Genomic DNA, 22,004 nt, shown 5'->3' with positions numbered 1-22,004 from the left:
TGTGATTGGCTGTGGGCTACGACGGTCCCGCCCCCGAGGCGCGGTCTCGGTGTGGTGCCTCCGGCTGGGCAGCGTTCAGTGCTGTTGGTGTGCTGCTGGGGGTGCTTCGGCTGTGCCGGTGTGGGCTGCGCCATGGCCCTCAGCAGTGAGCCCTTCGCGGCTCTGCTGGGCAGAACCGTTAAAGTCACCTTAAAATGTGGCGTCTTCCAGGGCGTGCTGCAGCACGTGAACCCTGACCGGAGCCTCCTCTTGCGGACAGGTCGGGGTCGGCCGCGGCGATGGGCAGGGCCTTGGTTCGCCTGAGTGAGGAGACGAGGGGGGTGAGGGGAATGCGGGCGGGCCCCGCGCTTTGAGTCAGGCCCCGGAGGGGAGAGCGCTGCTGTGGCACGGGAAGCCTCAGCGTTGGGAGAAACGAAACATAAAGTAGGACTTGGTAGCGGCTGTCTGTGCGCTCAGGTACGAGGCTGTGCAAGTGGAGCAGCCCCAAGTTGTGTCCTGCTCGGTGCGCAGTGTTTCTACAGAAACTTTCTGTAGACTGTGAGAGCTGACGCTGAAAACAGCTAATTTATTGATTTGCTTGTTTGTTTTCCCTAGTTAATAGTACTACCCGGTCCTGTGTTCTTGTTTTGCTCTGCAAATGATAAGTTGCTACCCCAAACAGTGGAAGTGGAACCTGATGTATTTTTTTTTATTTCATTTCAGTTAAAAACTTAGAAACTGGCAGAAGCAGTCCAGGAATAAAGATGTTTTTTGGCCCTGAAATAGTAAATGGTGAGGCTTCTCTTACTGCATTTTGGGGCACGGGGATTGTGCATGCGCGTAGTTCAGTATTTTGAATCCAGTTTGGTCACTGAATTCTTCAGTTTCACATCTTTCTTCTAAAATCAGTAGGAATTTGAGTGTTATATAAACTACACAACGTTTGTCCCCCAGTTATAATAGTCATTCCCCACCCTGTGAAGGTAACGAGTGGTGTTCCCCAGGGATTGGTGTTGGAACTGGTCTTGTTCAACATCTTTGTCAGTAACATGGACAGTGGGATTGAGTGCACCCTCAGCAAGTTTGCTGATGACACCAAGCTGTGTGGTTCGGTTGATACACTGGAGGGAAGGAATGCCATCCAGAGGGACCTTGACACACTTGTGAGGTGGGCTGATGCCAACCTCATGAAGTTTAACCATGACAAGTGCAAGGTCCTACACCCGGGTCAGAGCAATCCCAGGCACAGCTACAGGTTGGGCAGAGAAGAGATTCAGAGCAGCCCTGCGGAGAAGGACGTGGGGGTGTTGGTTGATGAGAAAATGAACATGAGCCAGCTTCAGTGTGTGCTTACAGCCCAGAAAGCAACCGTATCCTGGGCTGCATCAAAAGAAGCGCAACCAGCAGATTGAAAGAGGTGATCCTGCCCCTCTACTCTGCTCTCGTGAGACTTCACCTGGAGCATTTTGTGCAGTTCTGGTGTCCTCAACATAAAAAGGACATGGAACTGTTGGAACAAGTCCAGAGGAGGCCACGAAGATGATCAGGGACTGGAGCACCTCGTGTATGAAGACAGGCTGAGAAAGTTGGGACTGTTCAGACTGGAGAAGAGAAGGCTGTGTGGAGACCTCATAGCAGCCTTCCAGTATCTGAAGGGGACCTACAGGGATGCTGGTGAGGGACTATTCATTAGGGACTGTAGTGATAGGACAAGGGGTAACTGGTTAAAATTTAAACAGCAGAGGTTTGGATATAAGGAAGAAATTCTTTACTGTAAGGGTGGTGAATTGCTGGAATGGGTTGCCCAGGGAGGTTGTGAATGCTCCATCCCTGTCAATGTTCAAGGCCAGGTTGGACAGAGCCTTGCGTGGCATGCTTTATTGTGAGGTGTCCCTGCCCACAGCAAGGGGGTTGGAACTGGATGATCTTAAGGTCCTTTCCAACCCTAACTATTCTATGATTCTATAAGGAGCAAAGTTCTGAGGGGAAAATAGCTAGAAGGCTGTTACTGGACTTACCAAGTGATTAGCTGACTCCATTCTGCCTTTTCCCTTGTACCTTCAAAGTAATTTCCTTGTAGTCTTTGAAGTAATTACTTTTTGTATGACACTGTCTTTTTTTTGGTGAGATGCTAAACCATTAGTCTTGGTTTTAACTGGTAGTATTCTGAAATGCAGCTTGCCTAGGCTGTCCATGGAAGTTATTTTATATAGATTTGTACATCAGAATGATTTTTAAGTCATTTAAACTATACTTTGAGTTAACCTTTTTTTTTTGTTTTTGCATGTATGGCCATGTCATGTGGTGGCAAGTATCACTTATGGTTTTCTTTTTTTTGGGGGGAGATAACAAGTGCTTGTCAGCACTAGAGTATAAATTGTTTTTTTCTATTGCAGTGGAACTGCTGGATGAACCAGATTCAGGGAAAGGAACAACAGTGCTCTCTGAGTATGTTGAAGTTTCCTTCCTTTCATGGTAGCAGAAGGGGTGGGATGCACTTGCTAAGGGAGCCACCACTTACATTTAGCATAATACTGATGTTCAGACTCACCTGTGCTAAGTTTGTATTTGTCTGCTTTACAGAGGTGGTTAGTGGAAGACCTCCAGTATAGAAGAATTTGCTTAGTTTGTTTCCTTGTCAGCTGGTGGTTTCAGGGAGGATTTCCCATAATCAGTTCTTCTGTGGTGGAACAGTTCCAGGACAATTACACAGGGAAGGTTAGACTTACACGGATGCTCTCAAATCATATACAAATGTGACTTTGGGAAGCTGGTAAAAATATGGTTCAATCTCCTCCTGACCCATGCTCCTAGATGGCTTTGGTTTGAGTCTTCTCACAACAGCACATTTGAATAGTTTATTCTTTCTATTAAAAGAAGTAGGAATTAAGTGTTGTCTACTGAATAGCCCTTAAAATACAGTTAAAAGGCACATAGAATCCTGATTAGCAGCAATGATCTTGTTTGCTGCTGTCTTCTTTCTCCCTGTTAAGTAAGCCTACATTCACACATACTTGAGCATGGTCACCTCAGAATCAGATTTCTGTGATAATCCTTTAAATACACATTTTTAGCTACGAGATTCTTCAGCTATACCTGAAGGCTCATCATAAAGGCTTTTTTAAATTTTTTTATTCTACTGAGATAGATATGTACATAATTTGAGCTCTGTAATCATAATGGGATGGGTTTATATCAATATAATGAAAATTTAATAACTTCCATTCAGTTACAATAAAATTTCAGATATAAGTGCTTTATGTATTGGTGAACTTGTAAAATAACCCTTTAATTACAGTAACTAAATAATGGATCAGATATTACTGATTCAGTGTGAAAGACTCATTAATATTTAAATTATGTGGTTCTTGTAATCAGTTCAGGTACTTAATTCTTTGAACTCTCTTCCCTTGAAACCATTGCTGACCTTGACAGTAAACATCTATTCAGGTTCTGCTTTCACCTTTTACTTTCAGAATAAACATAAAATTTTATATGAAATAAAGGCCCTTTTGTGCAAGAGATAAGCTTATTGTTGGGTAGCTTCAAGATCGTTAAGAACCATGTACATTGGACAAGGACATTGCATCATATGCAGTGGTTCATTGTCTGATCACAAGTAGATAGCAGTGGAATAAATATTTTTCTTTATTAAAATGTCCATGCTGGCGGAATGTGTAGTGTTTTGACATCTGTTCTATGTATGGTTGCCTTGTTCATACAGGTGCACTTCAGCTGTTGAAGGGAACAAACAAGCAGACACAGGACCAGAAGGCTGTGGATCATGTAGTTCTCCTGTTTCCTTAGAGAGCCAGCTCGGAGCCTCAAACAGCTTAAAATGCTCCCTCTCAGGTAATGTGGATATTAGTCAAGCAATGTAGTTAGTCTGTGTCAGACAACATCTTTCGCAGAGGCTGTCATCTCTTGGTTTGCCTGTACCAGAACAGGATGTGTTCTGAAAGAACAGTGGTCACAGAAAGATAGGTACAGAGCTTGTTATTGGCAGACATGCTCTTTGCTTGCAGAAATGTTCACAATATCAGAAGGAGACTCATCTGCTTCCTAGAATGTTTATCCTGTAGCTGTCATCAGCTGTAGAAGTGACTGAGCAGCATAACTTTTGGAGAAATCAAAGTGCTTTAGCCATTAAGCATTCCTTTTGTGATTATTTTAATCTTATACTTGTTCCTGAAATGTATGTGGCATGATAAGTAACTCAATGCTCACTAAGACTATTGCTCTTTGGTTTTGTGCTGGCTGTCATGTGATTGCATTGATTTTGTTGTGTGCTTCCTGCTGTATACAAATATACATGTACAGATGCAAAACTTGATCAGCTGCTTCTGTTCTCTAGAGCTGTGATAAGAGTGCAAGACCCACATAGGTTGAAGGAAGGTTAGCTGCATTTACCTGAGTAGTGGGGGAGAAAATAAGCAAGGGTCAGTGTGATCTGGGGAGCTTTTAAACATTTGTTCTTACCATTAAATTAACTATTATTTTAGAGTTTATTATTAACGTTTGCAACTTATGTAAGGAGAAGGGAAAATCTTTTAAGAGAATCCTTCTTTGCCTGTTCATTCAACATTGTAAAGCAGGTGTTTAAAATACTAAAATCTGTATTAAATTCTCTTTAACTCCTTGCCCACTTAGCTACCTGTGTTCTATGTGGCACTGTCTGTTGGCTTTATCTTTGTTCCAATCTTTTTCCTTTCCCGGACCAGCCTGGGAATTAGATACTTCTTCAAAAAAAAAAAAAAAACAAAAAACAAAAATACAACCCCCCCAGAAAAAAAAACAGATGTAATTTTTTTAATTGAAACTTTTGTTTCCTTTATGCAACATAAAAACAAGAAGTAATGCTGCAACTCACTTTTAAACAGCCAGTCTTTGTGTCAAAAACCGGAATTTTGGATCATGCTCTAGACTGTACATGTCTGAATTGGATGGTTCAGTAACCTCTTTGGGTGCATTCAGGAGGTAGAGGGGGAAAATAACAAAACAGCTAAACTAGGAGAGTGATTATACACCTGAAGTACATACCCTGTGCAAAGTTCACTTGAGAAGTGGAAGCATCTAATGATTTCTTTTTTCTTCCTTTTAGAGAAGAAGGAAGAAGAGAATGTGGAGTACACAGTTATTGATTCTTTCCACGAGAATTTTGGCCCAGCAGTAAGTATTGATAAAAGCTGTTATGCAGCATATATGACTTCTAAGCCTGTTCAGTTCCATTAGGTGACAGGATTGTAAGCATGGCTTCTAGGACGTCTTATGCTGGAAATCACTTTTGCAGACTGTAGTGAAATTTGAGCAATAGGTAGTAACTGGCTTCTTTAAGTCAAGTAGAAATGGTATCTCTGGTGGCATCAAAATACATGTAAAGTGTGTGTAGATGCAGGAAAAGGTTGCAATGCATGTGAGTTTGCAGGGAGTGAATGTCAATCTGCATCAGTGCGTGTTGGTTGCCATTTTTTAGACTGTATCACCGATAACTGAGGTGAAGGGTCAGTATTTGTAATTATTTTGTTTAGGAAGGGAACAATGCAAGGATTTGTTGGATTTGGAGAGGGAATTGATTGCATTGTTTTTGTAGGTGTTTGGAACTTCAGACATGGCTGGACTTTTCTCTTAAATCATGTATGCCATAAGTGGACGTGGTAGAAAGGCTTTGTTTCCAAATTTGTTGCCAATGACAGATATTTTTATTCCATTTAATAACATCTTTTAGATCCTGAAGTGTACCAGCAATACTACAGGTCATCCATGCCGTTTTGTCTTGCAGTAACATTAGTTGGGATTCGGGCTCTTAGTATGGTAAATCTATTGCACATACAGAGGAGAAAGCTCTTTGCCATAGGAAGATATTTCTCTTCTTACAGAGGAAATAAACTGTCACTTGAAAAAGAAGCTGATTTTTTCACTTTCTGTTTATACTTTCTACTCATGTGTTACATGTGCACTATAGATTGCTTTATCTTAATTATCTGAAAACCTTTTGTGTCTGTGAACGTACCAGGTTTACAATCTGTCCCTCTGTCATTCTCTCACACCACTTACTTTACCCCTGTTTTTTTTCATTAGGTGCTGCACCTGAAACAGCAGCTTGTGGTCAGTATAGCAGGAGAAGGTGTTAATTTGTGTCGTTACGGAAAACTCTCATGGCTTGAGGTAAGAGGCAGGTATTTCTCAATATGTGCCAATAAACAGAGGCATAACTGAGAAAGATTTAGGAATTAGCCTGTACTTAAGACTTACTCATGTGAATGTTTTTAGAGATGATGTTCTTCAAGACAGATCAGGCATTTAGTAAAATACCTGTTATGGAAAGAATTAGGCCATTATAAGGCAATAAGCAAATTACTACACTTGTATGTACTATATCCATTTGTATATAGCAGGGTAGCATATTTGGTTTGCCATCTTTATAAACATGTACACAGGTAGAGGTATTACACTAGTACAGCTATTGAAAAACTGTGAGGCCTAATCACAACAACAATATAATTGAAGGGGTAAAGTCCATCTAAAGATGCATGTGTCTTAATTAGCTGCAGTATTATCAATATCTGAAAAGAAAGTGACTGAAAGGAGAGTAGCTTAATATGTTAGCTTAAAATTGTCTTAGTTTATATTTAAATAGGTTTTAAAGTGAGTGTTTATGCAAACAAAAAACTTGTCCAGGAGTTCATCCTTCAAACTTAACTTGTTTATGCAGAAGTGTCCACAAAATGATTGCTTTGGTATGGCTAAATCACTTTCAAATTACAGCCTTTGTTAAACTATTATGAATCTGAGCATAGGCAAAACCTAAATTTTAGACCCTGTTTCAAATGCTACGATGGAAAATTATGTCCTTTATTTCCTTGGTAGTGATCTTTGACAATTAAAGGAATCGCATGGGCATAAGAATTTTGTTGGAAGTGGTTTCTTTAAGAATGTCACCATAATAGGTGTAGGAATTTATTTCAAGTACTGTGCATAGTGTTTGCTCTTGATATGTCTCAAAATGGTGTATTTAACTTGTATAATAGACTACAGGGCCATTCTTTCTATTATGAGTCTCTGAGCGTCTCTGGAAAAAGCAAGACTTGTCTATGAATTAGCATTAAGGAAACTAAACCTGATCTCCCCAACAACCTCTACGTAAGAGTTTATGGCTTGTGGGTAACAGTGCACTCTCTTCTACTTTCACATCCTTTGTTGTTCTGTCCCTCACTCATTTTCTCTGCAACTGAATTTGTTGTAGATAGCATCAAAGAGCCGCATTTTCCTATTTGATATCTTTCTTCTGGGACCACAGGCTTTCAAAAATGGATTACAAATGCTGCTGGAAGATAAAAACATCTTGAAGGTAAGGGGTGAGTGAGGATGTTTGTGGTGGTAGAGGTCATATACATCTATAATGATCTAGCACCAAAAAAGCTACGGTTGGACACAGGTTTGCCTGACAGCTCATTCTTGCTTCAGGTCATGCATGATTGCCGCTGGATCTCAGACTGCCTTTTCCACCAGTATGGTGTTCTCCTCTTCAACGTCTTTGATACACAGGTACCCTTAGAATATTCTGGTTGGGAACAAAAGTTGCAACAGGAGAAACTTCAGCCTTGTTCAGGGCATTCTCTCAGAGAAGATTTAACGTTACTAGAATGTGACAGTTGTGGAGCCATGTAACTGTAGTGGTTTTGTTCTAGCTAAAAAGAACCAGCAGGCAGGGATGATGGTGTTTAGTCTTTTGTAGGCACATTTTAAAAAATAATATATAATAGTAGGAGCAAGTTTGATGGGGGACGGGGATTAAGATGTATTAGCTGGTCTTGCTTAGATTTGGCACAACCTGAGGCTACTGTGACTTAAACAGAAGCCAGGTCAGCTTTTGCTTTATATTCTTTGTTATTCTTTCTACACCTTTCAGAGGTAGAAGCAGATTCAGGCTACAGGTATGCAGAACTTGGAAGCACCTGCTAATAAAAGCGGTGGTTAAAGTAAGAGAACAGGCCAGGTTACCACAAAAGTCTGTTTTTGCTGATGCAGGTCCTGGAAGTCGCGGTAGTTAATGTGTGACTAACAGGAGAACTAGAGAGAGAAAAAACCAACATCGTGGCTATGATCTTTCCTATTGGATATGGATATGTTGCACACATTTATCTATGACTTGTCCTTGAGTATATACTGACTTTTCATGTCATAGATATGACTGCATATAGTAGCACTTGAAGGCCCTAATCTGGGCTATGTAGTAAGCTTTATAGAGCAGCAGTTTCTTTCAGTCCCTTGCTGATCTTAGGCTTTTTGCCACCAAAAATTATGTTATTCCATTACAGATGAAATATCACTCAATATCATTGATAAGTCTTGGCTGCATGAAAAGTCTAGAGGTGAGAATTCCCACCAATGCTCTCAATTAGACTGGTTATAATGTAACTGGAACAGTGAAAATAACTAATCAGAGTTATCCAACCTCATGTCCAAAGTACACAGAGTTGCACTCATTGTTCTGCTGTCTTGTGTAAGCTGACATGCATGATTTCCTTGCATTGACAGATCTTTAGACTTAAATTCAATTACTCTGATTCATTGGCATGAATCCTACTTCTGATGTTAGCAAGTTAGTGAAGTAGTGTGGTTTTGGCTCCCCTGCAGTTTACGTGATACTGTGGAATTAAGCTGTCTTGTCTTCTACTGCTGGACCAAGTAACTAGAAGATAACTCTGAGCAAACTCTCACAGATGGTTTTTGTGAAGTGCTTCTTAGAGACAGCTTCCTAGTGTTGTTAAAACTAGAACAGGCTGTGTGCACAAGTGAGATTGCCTAAAATCACAGCAGTGGAATGAAGAACTGTAGTTTAGATGGGATCCCACCTGCATCATTTGAAAAGTGTTACTTATCCCTGGTTTTGGTCGGTTGCTGCAACTGTTTATTCCTTGCAGTAAGTAACCTAATATAATGGACATTTAGATGATGACAGTGAAAAGGGTCTGATGTTCACTGTCTGCCCCTTTGATGTTCTTATAGTACTTAAGCATCAACTGTAGAACTAACTTTGCATTATAATGTTTGTGGAAGTCTGATACTGCCATTTCACATTTGACTTCCTGCGAAGGAGAAGGGGCATGAACCTTGTTGGGTTATAGCAGCCTAAAAAGCTGCACAGTGACCAGACAACTGGCTGTTGTCAGTGCTTGCATCCCTAACATGGCCTTCTGGGACACTTCTACACTGCATCATGAGGCTAGAGCATTCTCACACTCTGAAATCACTGCCTATTGTAAAATGCTGTTGATTTCATATCTGGGTACTACCAAGGGAAATAGTACAGTTCTTCTCAGAGTTGTGTGCTGAAAGAGTAAAGAAAACTTGGCAGCTGTAGACTTCCCATGAGACAGAGGTCCGTGCAAGGTTGAATCACAAAACATACAAGTGAAGAAGTCACTGTTGCTGTCTGGTTCCACATACGCTGCTTTTTAGCATCCTGTAAATTTTTCTGCCCTTGAATCCGAACCATGAGCCTACAGTGACTTTGGACAAAACTTCACAGTGAAAGCTAAAACTTTTTCATTGTGGGCAAGTTTATTCTATAACCTTGTTCATTCAGATGAGTATTTTTATAAGTATTGATCACAAAGGTGCTTTCACTTTTGTTTAAGTCTTTTCTCTCCTTGTCTGAAAAGTGCTGACATTTTTTTTTTTACTAGAAATGCTCTCTCTAACCATCTAGAAGAGTGGAATACCTTTCCATAGATTTGAACATCATCTTTAGTTTTACTTGGAGTAAAGGTAACTTCTTGCTTTGAGAAGGTCTTTCTTGAGGTTTCTCTTCATCTGTGTTTGGCCACTGAGAGTGAAAAGCCAAGTATTAGTGGTCAGAAGTACAATATAAAGGACTGTTCAGTAGTAAGTGATGGAGACTTCCTCTTGACACTGTGGATTGTGTTCATAATACAGTGAAGCCCAGCTTTTCTTGGGCCTTCTCAGTTTTCTTCTCTTCAGTTAACTCATCAGTTTGAATTGTTGCAGATCCTTTCCCCAGGTGTGTTTCCTGCCCCTTTTCACCTGGTGGTTTTAGACTTCTTTGGACTGCAGCAATGTAGTCAGCCTAGCAGAAATATAGGTAGCCCTAGATTCTCTGTCCTATCACAGAGCATAGGAGGTCTGACATTTCTTTCCTTAGTCCAAGATTGATTGTTCTACTTGTGACACTTTTACATTTTCCATTTCTTCATAATACCTTAATACAATCTTTTATTCCTTGGAAATTCAGTGAATGGATTGGCTTATCACTTTCTTCTAGTAAGCTTGGCAAATACCTGGCTTCTCTCTCAGAGAAAGCAGCAGTTAGCTATTTAGCTGATGTCTCAGAGGCAGCTTTAGTAATTAATAAATTGTACAGGCTTGTTTGCCTTTGGTATTGAACAGGAAGAGATTCCTTCTCCCCCACAAGATCTTATAGACAAGTTAGGAATGGGTCTTGGAATTTATCTTTACTATAGGAAGCCAGAAAAGAACAGTTAACAATTCTGGGGTCGCTATTGCAGGGGCTGAGTGGGTGCTGCCAAAGGAGTCAGTTTACTAGATCTGCCCCTGTATGCAGTCAAAAAGAGGTTTGTTTTTTTTTTTGCAGTACTTCTAATATTCATTCCCACTGTAAAGCCTCCACATTCTTTGCTTTGGGTTAACAGACACTGGTCATGGCATATTGATCCCTCTCATCACAGGTTGCTGATGTTCTGCAGTTCTCAATGGAAACAGGTGGCTTCCTTCCACACCGTGTCTGCACGTTACAGGAGTGTTTGATGCAGCACTTGAAGATACCTTCCAAATGGGATGCCATCATGAACTGCAGGCAGAAGATGGCTTCAGTGAGTAATTGAGTGAGGCATCTTCTGAAGACTCACCTGTGAGCTGTATTTTGCCCATCTTGAGATGTTTGTTGGGTATTTTTAAGCACATGGTACTATGCAGTGGTCTGATTGCTTTGGGTACGGACATTGGTTAGCACTGGCTTGGGAGACATGCAAGCTTTAGTTGGCATCAGTGCTTATGCTGGTATTTCTAATAGCTCATTTGAAATTGAGGTATTGAAGAACCACAAATAGAGATTCTTGTATAGATAACTTGGGTAAAAAATGTCATGGTTATCTTAATATATTTGAATTTTGAAACAACAGAACAAGTTGGTTAAAAATAATCCTGAGTCAAGTAAGGAAAGGGAAAGCTTTTATTGCCAGCACTATTAGAATGAAAAAATGAGACGTGACTTCTTTCTTGCCTGTGCAGTTCAGCAACATTTGCCAAATCATTATTCTCTATTGTCTTTGGCTTTGTTAATCTTTTTGGATGGGGACAAGCAAAGGAAAACTTAATGGGCCATGAGCTCCAAAGATTTAGGGAACATATGCTTGATAAATACAATAGACTATTTCAGTTGCAAGGGTTGTACAACAGTCATCTTGTTCTTGCAGTCCAACTCCCTGACCAATTCAGGGCTGACCAAGTTAAAGCGTATTATTAAGTGCATTGTCCAAATGCCTTTTGAACTAACAGACTTGGGGCATTGACCACCTCTCTTTAAGAAGCTTGTTGCAGTGTTTGACCACCCTCTCAGTAAAGAAATACTTCCTATGAAAGGAAGAAAGGAAGGAAAAAAGGAAGGAAGAAAGGAAAGAAGAAAGGAAGGAAGAAAAGAAGAAAAGAAGAAAGGAAGGAAGAAAGAAAGGAAGAAAGAAAGAAAGGAAGAAAGAAAGAAAGGAAGAAAGAAAGAAAGGAAGAAAGAAAGAAAGAAAGGAAGAAAGAAAGAAAGGAAGAAAGAAAGAAAGGAAGAAAGAAAGAAAGGAAGAAAGAAAGAAAGGAAGAAAGAAAGAAAGGAAGAAAGAAAGAAAGGAAGAAAGAAAGAAAGGAAGAAAGAAGGAAAGAAAGAAAGAAAGGATACCCTAATACTTCCTACGTCCAGTCTAAACTTCCCCTGGTACAGCTTTGAACAATTCCCACGTGTCCTATCCCTGGGTACCAGGGAGAAGAGATCAGCACCTCCCTCTCCACTTCCCCTCCTCAGAAAGCTGTAGAGAGCACTGAGGTCACCTCTCAGCCTCCTTTTCCCCAGAGGAGACAAGCCCATAGGCCTCTGCTTTATAGTATGTTCCTTCCAGCTCTTTCACCAGCTTTGCTGCTTTCCTCTGGATGTATTCAAGGAACCTTTACACTCTCGTTCTGTTGTGTTGTGGCAGTGTTCAAGGCCAGGCTGGATGGGGCTTGGAGCAACCTGCTCTAGTGGAAAGTGTCCCTTCCCATGGCAAGGGGTTGGAACTGGATGAGCTTTAAGTTCCCTTCCAACCCAAAACCATTCTGTGATCCTATGGGTCTTAAATTGTGAGGCCCAGAACTGCACACAAAACTCCAGGTGAGGCTGCACCAATGCTGAATACAGCAGATAATTGCCTCCCCCTAGTTTTGCATATTTATATAGTTTAATTCAAATTAGTAACTCCATGTAACCCACCATTTACCAATTGGACAACTAATTTGCATAAGGATTACACAATTCTTAATTGGTCAACTAATTTTCATAAGGAGTACATAACTAATGCCTGGCTATGTATGGTCAGGGGAGACTCTTCCAACCTGGGCAGGGGTCTTTTAACCTGTGGATGTGATTTTTATATTAAAACAAAATTATAATGGCAATAGTTGGATATAGAAGGACACTTAATCATGTTTCTCCTCACTCATGAAAAACATATTTGATGATTGTCCAGGTGTTGTCTGGATGTAGCAGACTTCAAGAATGGTTTTTCTTGATTAGAGGTTCATTAAGCTTGTTTTTCTCAGTTTTATTTTCCTCAGTTCTGTTTTTCTTCAGTCTTGTTTTTCTTAGTCTGCCCGCAAGGCCAAAGCCTCTCCAGCTATCAGTTCTCATAAATCACTGTTGTTTCTCAGGTCTCCTGACCCATTAAGAGGCCGTTGTCATCTGCTCAGGCTCTTTCACCATAATGCAAATTTCAGTTTCTTAACTAAACACTTATGGAATTTTAACTATGTGATTATGGAGTCTAAATAGATGCCATGGAGCTACAGTGGCTCTAGTCATACAGGTTTTGGTATGAAAATCTCTCACTTGACAATCCCTTGTTTGTGAGGTGCCTTATCAGTACATGGTCTCTTCACTGCCTATAGGAGTGTAACACAGCCTGGCTGCTCCACTCTCCATTCAGTTTACCTTGGCATATACCAAGGTCACAGGGTTGCCTGGGGAACTATTGTAGGGTAGATTCTGTGCATGTTAACTGCAGTCCATCCTAGAAGCAGCAGCTGCATTTTACCCTAAAATTTCTTTCATACAGTAGCAGAACTTGGAGTATTTTGGGGGGCAGTGGTCTCTATTTTTCCCCCCTTCATTCCACACCAGTGTTTTCTGTTCTAAATGCAGAATCTTGACTTGTTAAATTTTTAGCCCATTAATCATAGTCCAATGCTCCAATCTATCTGGACCCCTCTGCAAGGCCTCATGTCCCTCAAGAGAGTCAACAGCACCTCCGAGTTTGGTATTGTCAGCAAACCTGTGAATGGTGCACTCAATGCCTGCATCCAGATCATTGATAACATGTATTGAACTGGCCACAATTCACCTCCACAAGAAAAATGTGTTGAACAGTACAATTGCTCACCACCTCCTGACCGATGCCCAGCCTGTCCCTGAGCAACAGCTCTTTCCAGCCAATTCCCTGCAGTTTACATACTGGACATGATGTTCTGTGGTATGGAATACCTCTTTGGCTAGTTTGGGTCAGGTGTCCTGTCTGCTTCCTCCCGGCTTCTTGTGCCCCTCACTGGCACAGCATGAGAGACTGAAAAGTCCTTGATCTGGGTAAGTGCTGCTGAGCAACAACTAAACCATCAGTGTGTTATCAGCCTTGTTCTCGGACTAAAGCCAAAACACAGCACTGTACTGGCTACTGGGAAGAAAATTAACTCTATCCCAGCTGAAACCTGGGCACTCAGTTGGACAGCTTATGCAGAAGGATGCATTAAAAGCCTTACAAAAATCCAGAAAAATTACATCCACTGCCTTCCCTTCATCCATTAGGGGGTATCATAGAAAGGTATCAAATTAGTTAAATAATATATAAATACACCAGTGCCAGTTGTGGCATCTCTTTTGCTGGTTTTTTTATTGCTTTTCTGGGATGGGGGGGAGGAGACAGAGTTCCATGGAAGCTATTAAATATGGGAACTTGATACTTAATGAGACCCCACTATATACAGCAGGATTTCTTTTCTGAATAGAAACTATTTCTTCCCTACCAGATCACTTTTTTTTTCTCCTTTCACACTGGGCTTGTAACTTCCTGAGTAAATCTGCGTGGTTTTGCATTGCCTGGTCATAGACTTTTCTCAGAAGCCTGGATTACATATTAATCACTATTGCTCCAACAGCTACTCAGTGAAACCTCTAATTTGAACACAGCTTTAATTTTATGGAAATTTTGGAACTATACTAATGACTCTCAAAACCTCAATGTAGAGAATTCTGTATGGCAAATCTGAGCCTTCCTTAGTTTACCAGACCAAATCCTTGTATTGGTCTGAAGACTAAAAGTGGAAAATGATCATGTAATATGTATGTAGTAAGTACACCAGTGTAAATCACTCTTGCAGTGCTTATCTGGGACTTATTTTCATGTTGTTCTGGTTTCAGTTGTGATGGCTGAAGACACTGTCCCCAGCTGCTTCTCTGGCTCCCTTGATAGGAGGTTTTTTCTCTTTAGATCTTTCAGCTCAGCTCTTAGGAATCCAGCCTTGTTTCAGAGATGGGTGAGAGAGAATCTAGCATTAAATGCTGGAACAGGTGTGTGTTGGGTTTTAGTTTATTGGGTATTTTTAAGGAAGCAATACCACCTCCCAAACTCCGTTTTCTAACATATGCAGGCTTTGTACATAGATGGCCTTGGAAGCCGCAAGCATTCAGTAGGAGTTAAAATAGGGATCAGCACTGGGAGATGTGTTGTAAACTGCAGAAGAATGTGACAAAAAGCTTTGCTCTGGGTTTTGCTACTTAAGTAACTGTTTTCATTTGCATTGGGAAACACAGGAGAATCCTGATGTATGGTTCCTGAGACCCTTTCCACCTTCACTGCTTAAAGCACTTGCTCTGAAGGCTATGCACCTTTTGCTGCTTCACTCATCCCTAATGGAGAACTTGCTGTCTGACCTAACAGCTGTAGTACATGATTATTTGAATACTTATCGCTCTGGGTCTGGAGATCACCTTTGGAGCACAAAGGTAGGTAAGTCTTTGCTTGTTTCTCTGGTTAGTGAGTTGATCTAAGTCTTTGATGGATGCACTCTGGAGGACCTAGCTACAGCAGCTTCCTTCTTCTTCAACTGCACACCCTACTTGATGCCACATAGCTCATTCCCTGTGTGCAGCAGCAAATGTGATGTCTGTATCTGCTTAGCTGCATTTTATGTCTGTTAGCACAGGGTATTGTGGATGGTGCCCTACAGCTGTTAAGGCATGGGCATACATGCCCTCCTTTCACTCTCATCTCAGGCTAAGAACCTCTGAGCTCAACAGGGACCATGTATGTGTGAGGGCATGAAGAGGGATAGGCAGTTATAAAATGCTGGTGCCTGGAGCTGCCAGAATTGTTTTGTTTTGGTAGTAACATTTGGTCCCCAAATCTTGTTCTGGTTTTAGCATATTTTGTTATCTTTACTGCGGAGCTATTTCTCATATACTGGCTGTTTCTCAGTAATGTTATCTCTTGTTGGCCAAAGATTTTTATTTCTGTAGAAGCATCTCTGAGTTATTTTGTCTTCCTAATTTATTCTCAATTGTGTTATCTTAAAAAATAAATAAAGAAAATCAATTACTTTTCATCTTTGGTTACACAGAACCAGTAGTGCTGCATGTCCAGACACATTGGAGTGACTCTTGTGTAATTGCTTGTTAATTTTTAATATGGGGGAGGTGGTGGTGGTGGTGATGATAAAGGAGATGATTTCTTGCACTGATTGAAAGAAGCAGTGCTGTTGGTGTGTGGTTTTCCTGTCTTCTCAATTAAGTAATCTTGGGGTTTTCATTAACTATGTAAGACACTGCTGGCATTAAATTTGGGTGAAAAGTGAATGGGCAAACATCCTCATTCATCGGAGAGACTGAACTAACCTGATCAAATTTTGTTACTGCCTAATTTTTGCAGTTGTAAACAGCTCAAAATATGTATTAGGAAAAAAAGAATGCAGGTTTACCTTCATTGAAAGAAATTTTGTTCTTTGCCCTGGTTTAATGAAGCACTCAAGCATAGACTTGAATCCTTTGGGAATTACCTAAGGGCTCAGAGCAGTAAATCCCATTACTAAGGATTTAGGAGATTAGTTTAGATAACCACAAGAGGTCATAGTTGCTTCATAGAAGGCAGAGAAGAGGTCATATCTGAAAACCTTTTCTTTTTAGAGGAGAGCTGCCAAAAAGAAAAGAAGGTTATTCATAGTTCATGTTAAAAAATGAGCTTGACATCTGAATTTCCCATGTGGAACAAAAGCAGAAGTAGGTATGACACAGGAAACAGTCTGTTAAAGTGAAAAGTGTGCAAATTCTGGTTTGCATTGGGCTATTTGTAGAAGTTTTGTAAGTGGTACTCAGGTTGCTGAAGTCAGACTTTCTGTAAATCCATTTATTCCATAAGATTAGCCAAGGAATTAATCTGATTCTGAGCATTTCAAATGGCATTTTGAAGATCTGTTTGATACCACATCTGATAATCATACTTACTGCAGTTGCTTTAGAAATCTTGCAGTGTGGATAGTAAAAGTAGCCATTTTCAGCATCACTTCCCTATTAATCATTGTTTCTGTATCTTGTGAAAGATCACACTAATTAAAGTATCTTCTATCTCATTGAAAATCTGCTTGCCGTACCTGTTCAAACTCCAAATACGGAGTTTGGTTTAGTTAAATCTGGTCTGTTACTTCAGTTTGTTCACTGAGTAAGCAATGAAAGTTAACTTTAAGGGAATCCTTTGCATGTCTGAGTTCAGCTAAATCTGGTTTAAGGAAAAAAAAAAAAAAAACAAAAAAGAGAGAAAGCAACACCCCTGTGCAGCAGAGTTGATGGTTGGTTTCCCAATGCACTTAAGGTAAAGGTGCAGCAGATGAGGTGTGGTGCAGTATATAATACCAGCTAACACCTTCAAGACATGATGGCATAAACTTTGTTCTCTGTGTCTAAATATAATTGGGTGCCTGAACCAGGAATTTTCCTGGATGCAGGTAAGGTGGGACTGCGCACAACACATGCTTTATGGACATACAACTTTGCTTTAAATGGTTTTGAGCATGGATTACCTCCCACTGTAAGATACTGTAGCAGCTAGGAAGCTGGATGCACATTCTCCTGGTTAAAAACAGAACTGAAGGTGGGGTGTTTTCAAGTGCTTACTCTGCTGGTTTTCTGTAATCCTACCTGAATTACCTAGCCTTCCTCTGGATCTATGCACATTTCTAGACACAGGCTTCCCTTTACAAATGCTCTGGTAAGTCTTTTCCAGTGCATTACATCTGTATATCCACTCATTTTGTTCAGTGTTTCTACCAGCATGCTCATACAGATTTCTTATTTACCAGTGCGCTGCTTCCTGTATCTTTCCTGGGACCTTCTCTAAACATTTACCATCTTCCAATCCCTGGGTATCAAGGCAGATTTCAGACACGATACAATAGTTACTAGTTTCAGCTTTTTCATCTTCTGTTGTTCAGGTTTTTATTGTGCTGCTTTTGCATTCTGATCATTGCTTGACCCTGCAGCAATGGTTGACATTTTGTGCTTAATTTATTAGTTGTTATCTTTTTGTTAAACATTAATAAAGTTATTCTGGCTCACCCTTTGATTATCTTCTGTAACTTCATCCTTACTATTTTCTTCACTTGGATGGGGCTTTGCTCTCTGGAAGGATGCTTACTTCATAGTCTCTATTTCCCTAATCTGTAGCCCTGCTAATTTCCTTTCACTCTTTCTGTTGTTTTTTTTTTTTTTTTTTTTGCTGTAAGGTCACATTTACCCTATGCTGCTTGTACGTTGTCCTGAAATTGTCTCCATGCTACCTGCTAGGATTGAATTTGCTTGGCTGCCTCTTACTAGTTTTTATCAAGCTTCCTTATTTGTGTAATTCCCCTTTCTACAGCTGTTCACAACTGTGGATTTTGCTGTTCCTACAAAGATGGTCAGCACTGCAGTCCTTGTTGAGGAGCAGTTCCTTGAATGCTGTGTCTTGAACAATATCCCATGCCCTGCTCAGGACCAAATCAAGGAGTGTATCTTCTTTCACATACTTCCTAAGCAGCTGTTTCAATGATCTGTTAACTATATTGGCTTCTTCCACAAAAGGTTTTCTTTTACCCTTAGGACAGAATACTGTAGTTTTAAATGAAAAGCTGGGAAAGCTTTCCTACGAGGAGACGTGAACTGGTTATGCCTCTTTTGGGGGTTTACAACAACTTCATTGTGCAAAAGGTTTCTCAGGAGACATCTAAAACCCCCCATTTACTTAAATCTTGAAGATCTTCATAATAAAGGAGTAAACAATAAATGCAAGTCTAATGCATTTATTTCCGTTTGAGTTTGCCTTTAGGTTGCCTTTAAAAGAAAGAGGCTGGGGGGGACGACCTTTTTCCCCCCCTGAGGTATTGTTTGTGTAAGCAGGTAGTTGGTATATTCCAGATCTAATAAAAGATGACTGTTCTGTTTCATTGACTAATTACAGAGGGAGATCTTATCTGGTACTAACAGAAGTGGAGTATGTGTAGGCATATGTACTGATTTTACTTCTTTTTTCTTTCCTGTTTCCTTATCAGCCCACTTGCATGGAGCTGCCAAAGGAGCTTCGTCAGCTCTTAGATATGCAGATGCTGCGAAAAGAGAGAGCAATCAAAAACTACAAAATGAACAAGGATGGTCTTTTGATCAGGCCAACATCCATGGAATTCAAAAAGAGAAACAACCCACAGGAGGATGGAAACTACAGAGATGGATCACCCTCCCACAAATAAAGGGATGTCCTATCATGCATCCTTCTATAATTGGGATGTACTTTGTCAAGAAAAGCTTGAAAAATCAAAATCAAGAGGTAAATCTGTGGAAGAACCTTAAACCAGCCTCAAGCTGGCTGAACAAGTGACTTGATAGGCTTAGACTGGGCATTTGAAGACACCCAAATGAAAAAAGGGGCTATCCCCCGAGCAGAAGTGTCAAACAAAAGCTCCTCTTTACAATGATGGGTAAACCCATTGTTGAATGAAAATAATGGTCTTTTTTTGAAGGAAATTCCTTCTGTGTCTTGCTCTTCTCTGGGTTTACTTTTGAAATCCACTTTTTCAAGAGCTATTTTTGATTTTAAATCAGTGACTTCTGGTTTTCTTGCTTTATCAGACCAATGTCTTAAGTTGTATTGGTTCTTTCATTGCCTATTGTAGGCATGTAAAAACTCTTATTCAATCCAGACATGTAAACAGGGGAGCTTGTAAGAGGCCTGTTCATTGAGATTATAAAGGGTTGGCTTGGAAAGATTAAAAAACGTTCTGGCCATCCCATGTGGGCTTGGTTTCCATATAGATAAGTCTCTTGGCATAGCTGTACAACATAGAGTAAAAAAGATCACACCCTAATGAACAACTGTGCTGGCAAAACAAGGGTTGTACTAATCAAAAGGACTTTTCTGCCAAGTCAGAGTTATTTTAGGTTGAGAAAAGAAGCTTCCCACTGAAGGTTACATGAGAGTGTTGTCTGTCAGCACTGCTCTGTTGAACTCCTCTGGATAAGACTGTAACACTAACGTGGTATGGAGATGGACAAGTGTGTATAAAGAGGGAGGGAAAGGAAGCAGTTAAATTAGCTTTAACAAATAGCACCCTCTCCCCCCCAAAGTAAAATTAGATATTAAGGCAAAACCAGTTGATTTCCAGTATCCTTTTGTTAAACCACAACACTGGTATTCACCAAAAGTAAAGCTCCTCCAATGAGTAGTTATTCTATCACATGACAAAATTAATGTAGGCCATGCCTGAGTCTTGGAATTATTTTTGAGGGGGAGGAAGAGGAAAGGGGCATATTCCTGTATTTGACTTGCAAGCACAAGATTGTTGAAACTTCTGTGGTTTTGAAATTATGAATTTATACACAGTTATGTAGTTAAATACATTAGAAATAAGGCATGTTTTGCCATTCAGATGCTTCAGACAGCGTGGGGAACCCCTGCAGTATAAAGAAGGTTTTGTTCTATGAGTTTTGTGGCTATGAGTATTGGTGAACACCGATGAGCAACATAAAATAAGGAAGAGTGGAAGAGGTGACAGTCACTGTCCCCACCAGACTGCAGCCCCAGAGCAATCTGCACATGTGGGACTAGTAATGACACCAGGTTGCAAGGGACATGATGTCTGTGTGTGAGTTCATACAAAGCCTATTTGAGATGGTTTTCTTTGGATGTAAACTGGTGTGACCAGATGCTTCTGATCTGTGTGCATTTCTTATGAATACTGTTAGGGGAAATGTGCCTTAGGTTTTTTGGTGGGTTTTGTGTTTGATTTGGTTTATTATTCCTCTCCACAGAGAGTACTTAGACCAGCAGTATTTAAATATACCTCTTCTCTGAAAGGACTTGCTTACTTGTAGGAGTGGCAGAAAAATTGGTAGAAGAACTTCAAAGGTTTGCTCTTTGTCAGTACATTTTTCTACATTTGTTTTTATAACAAAGTGTGCAGTTCCTTTGTTTCAGTTCACTTTAGAAGAATAAAAACAGGTTTGAAACAAGTTTGTCCTACAACTGTTAATTTGGAGATTGAGCCTGTGTTTCATTTGGTCTATGAGAAGATGCTAGTGGTGGATTGGGCCCTTCTCCAGCACTGGAGGTTCTTGCATTCATCTGGGGGAAGGTTCTTCCAAGCAGTAAAGTGCTATCACAAAGCAGCAAGGTATAGCACAATACGCCATGCAGGCTCTGCAGAGCCAGACTGCTCAAAAGCACTTACATTGTATTCCCACAACTGAAATCATCTGGGGCCACCCACTCTTACTAGGAGAGAGGAAATTGTGATGTATCAGACAATGGAAGGAGGGAGGGAAGAGGAGTAAGGATGTGAAGGTGTCAGGTTTGGAATGTAGAAGAGTGGTCTAAAGTGCCTCTGTGCAGGAAACAAACGAGTTGCTGAAGGTTCCATTCTCAGTGAGAGACTGAGCTGCATTCTCAGCTTCTTCCAAGAAGCAAATCTCTATCTGGAACCATGTTACAATGGAATAAGGATTTCCAGACAGGAATTGGACAGTGTCACTGAATCTGTGCCACTGTCTTGCTTTAAGTAGCAAAACCTGCCAGGGTAAACATGGCTGTGGCTTTGCCTAGTTCTCTTTTGGGAATGGCATAAAGAAATAGATTGGAATGGAATGATTGCTCATAAATGCACAAGATTAAAAGTGACCATTTTCTTCGAGAAAGGACTGAGTTTAGGTTTTGGTTTTTGTAATACACCATAAGACTTTCTCATGCTGCTCAGTGTTAGCACTCAGTTCTTCTAAGCTGGTTCATAACATGTGACAAAACTGTGTATGTTTCTGATCAATCTAACTGCTGGTTGTAGTTAGGGATGTAAGTACCATGACTAGTTAAGTACAACTCTGTAGTGAAGCTTTGCTGGGGCAACAGCCTCAGCCTTATTTTTGTTTCCTGGTATCTGTAGTAGCTACAGTTTGTGCTGCGATGACACAGAGCTTAGTCATGAAGTAGAAATTTCTATCTTCAGGCAGTAAGTGATCTGGCTTAATCATTCATTTAATGATTTACTTCAAGTGCACTGCTGGACGGGGTTGGGGAGGCAGCTGTGCACCACACCAACTAGCCCCACTGCCATGTAAGCACAAAATGTCCTCACAGTTCACTTTCAGGCCCATGTCCCTGGCTCCTCTGACCCAATTCTTCATGCATGGCAAAGGGCGTGTGGTAAAATGAGCTTCCTTCCACCACGTACCCTCTTTCTGCCCATGG

The 22,004-nt window shown here is 40.6% G+C and overlaps 1 protein-coding gene across 2 annotated transcripts; it reads left to right on the top strand.

Moving 5' to 3' along the window:
* The first annotated feature begins 100 nt into the window (after positions 1–100).
* On the top strand, positions 101–20,755 carry EXD1 (exonuclease 3'-5' domain containing 1). Of its 2 annotated transcripts, none has more exons than XM_031044533.2 (11): positions 101–259; positions 703–771; positions 2,376–2,427; positions 3,704–3,831; positions 5,081–5,148; positions 6,058–6,144; positions 7,223–7,327; positions 7,444–7,524; positions 10,689–10,832; positions 15,059–15,254; positions 18,823–20,755. In XM_031044533.2, exons 1-11 carry the CDS (start codon positions 133–135, stop codon positions 19,143–19,145), a joined length of 1,380 nt encoding a protein of 459 aa, XP_030900393.2. In that variant the 5' UTR covers positions 101–132; the 3' UTR covers positions 19,146–20,755. The 2 variants fall into 2 exon arrangements, with proteins under 2 accessions (XP_030900393.2, XP_005144016.2); XM_005143959.3 differs by having other exon boundaries at positions 15,059–15,250; positions 18,823–19,160.
* Positions 20,756–22,004: the final 1,249 nt, after the last annotated feature.

The sequence above is a fragment of the Melopsittacus undulatus genome, chromosome 4 (assembly GCF_012275295.1).
Source record: "Melopsittacus undulatus isolate bMelUnd1 chromosome 4, bMelUnd1.mat.Z, whole genome shotgun sequence".
Classification (NCBI taxonomy): Eukaryota; Metazoa; Chordata; class Aves; order Psittaciformes; family Psittaculidae; genus Melopsittacus; species Melopsittacus undulatus.
This window is presented reverse-complemented; position numbering and strand designations above follow the sequence as displayed.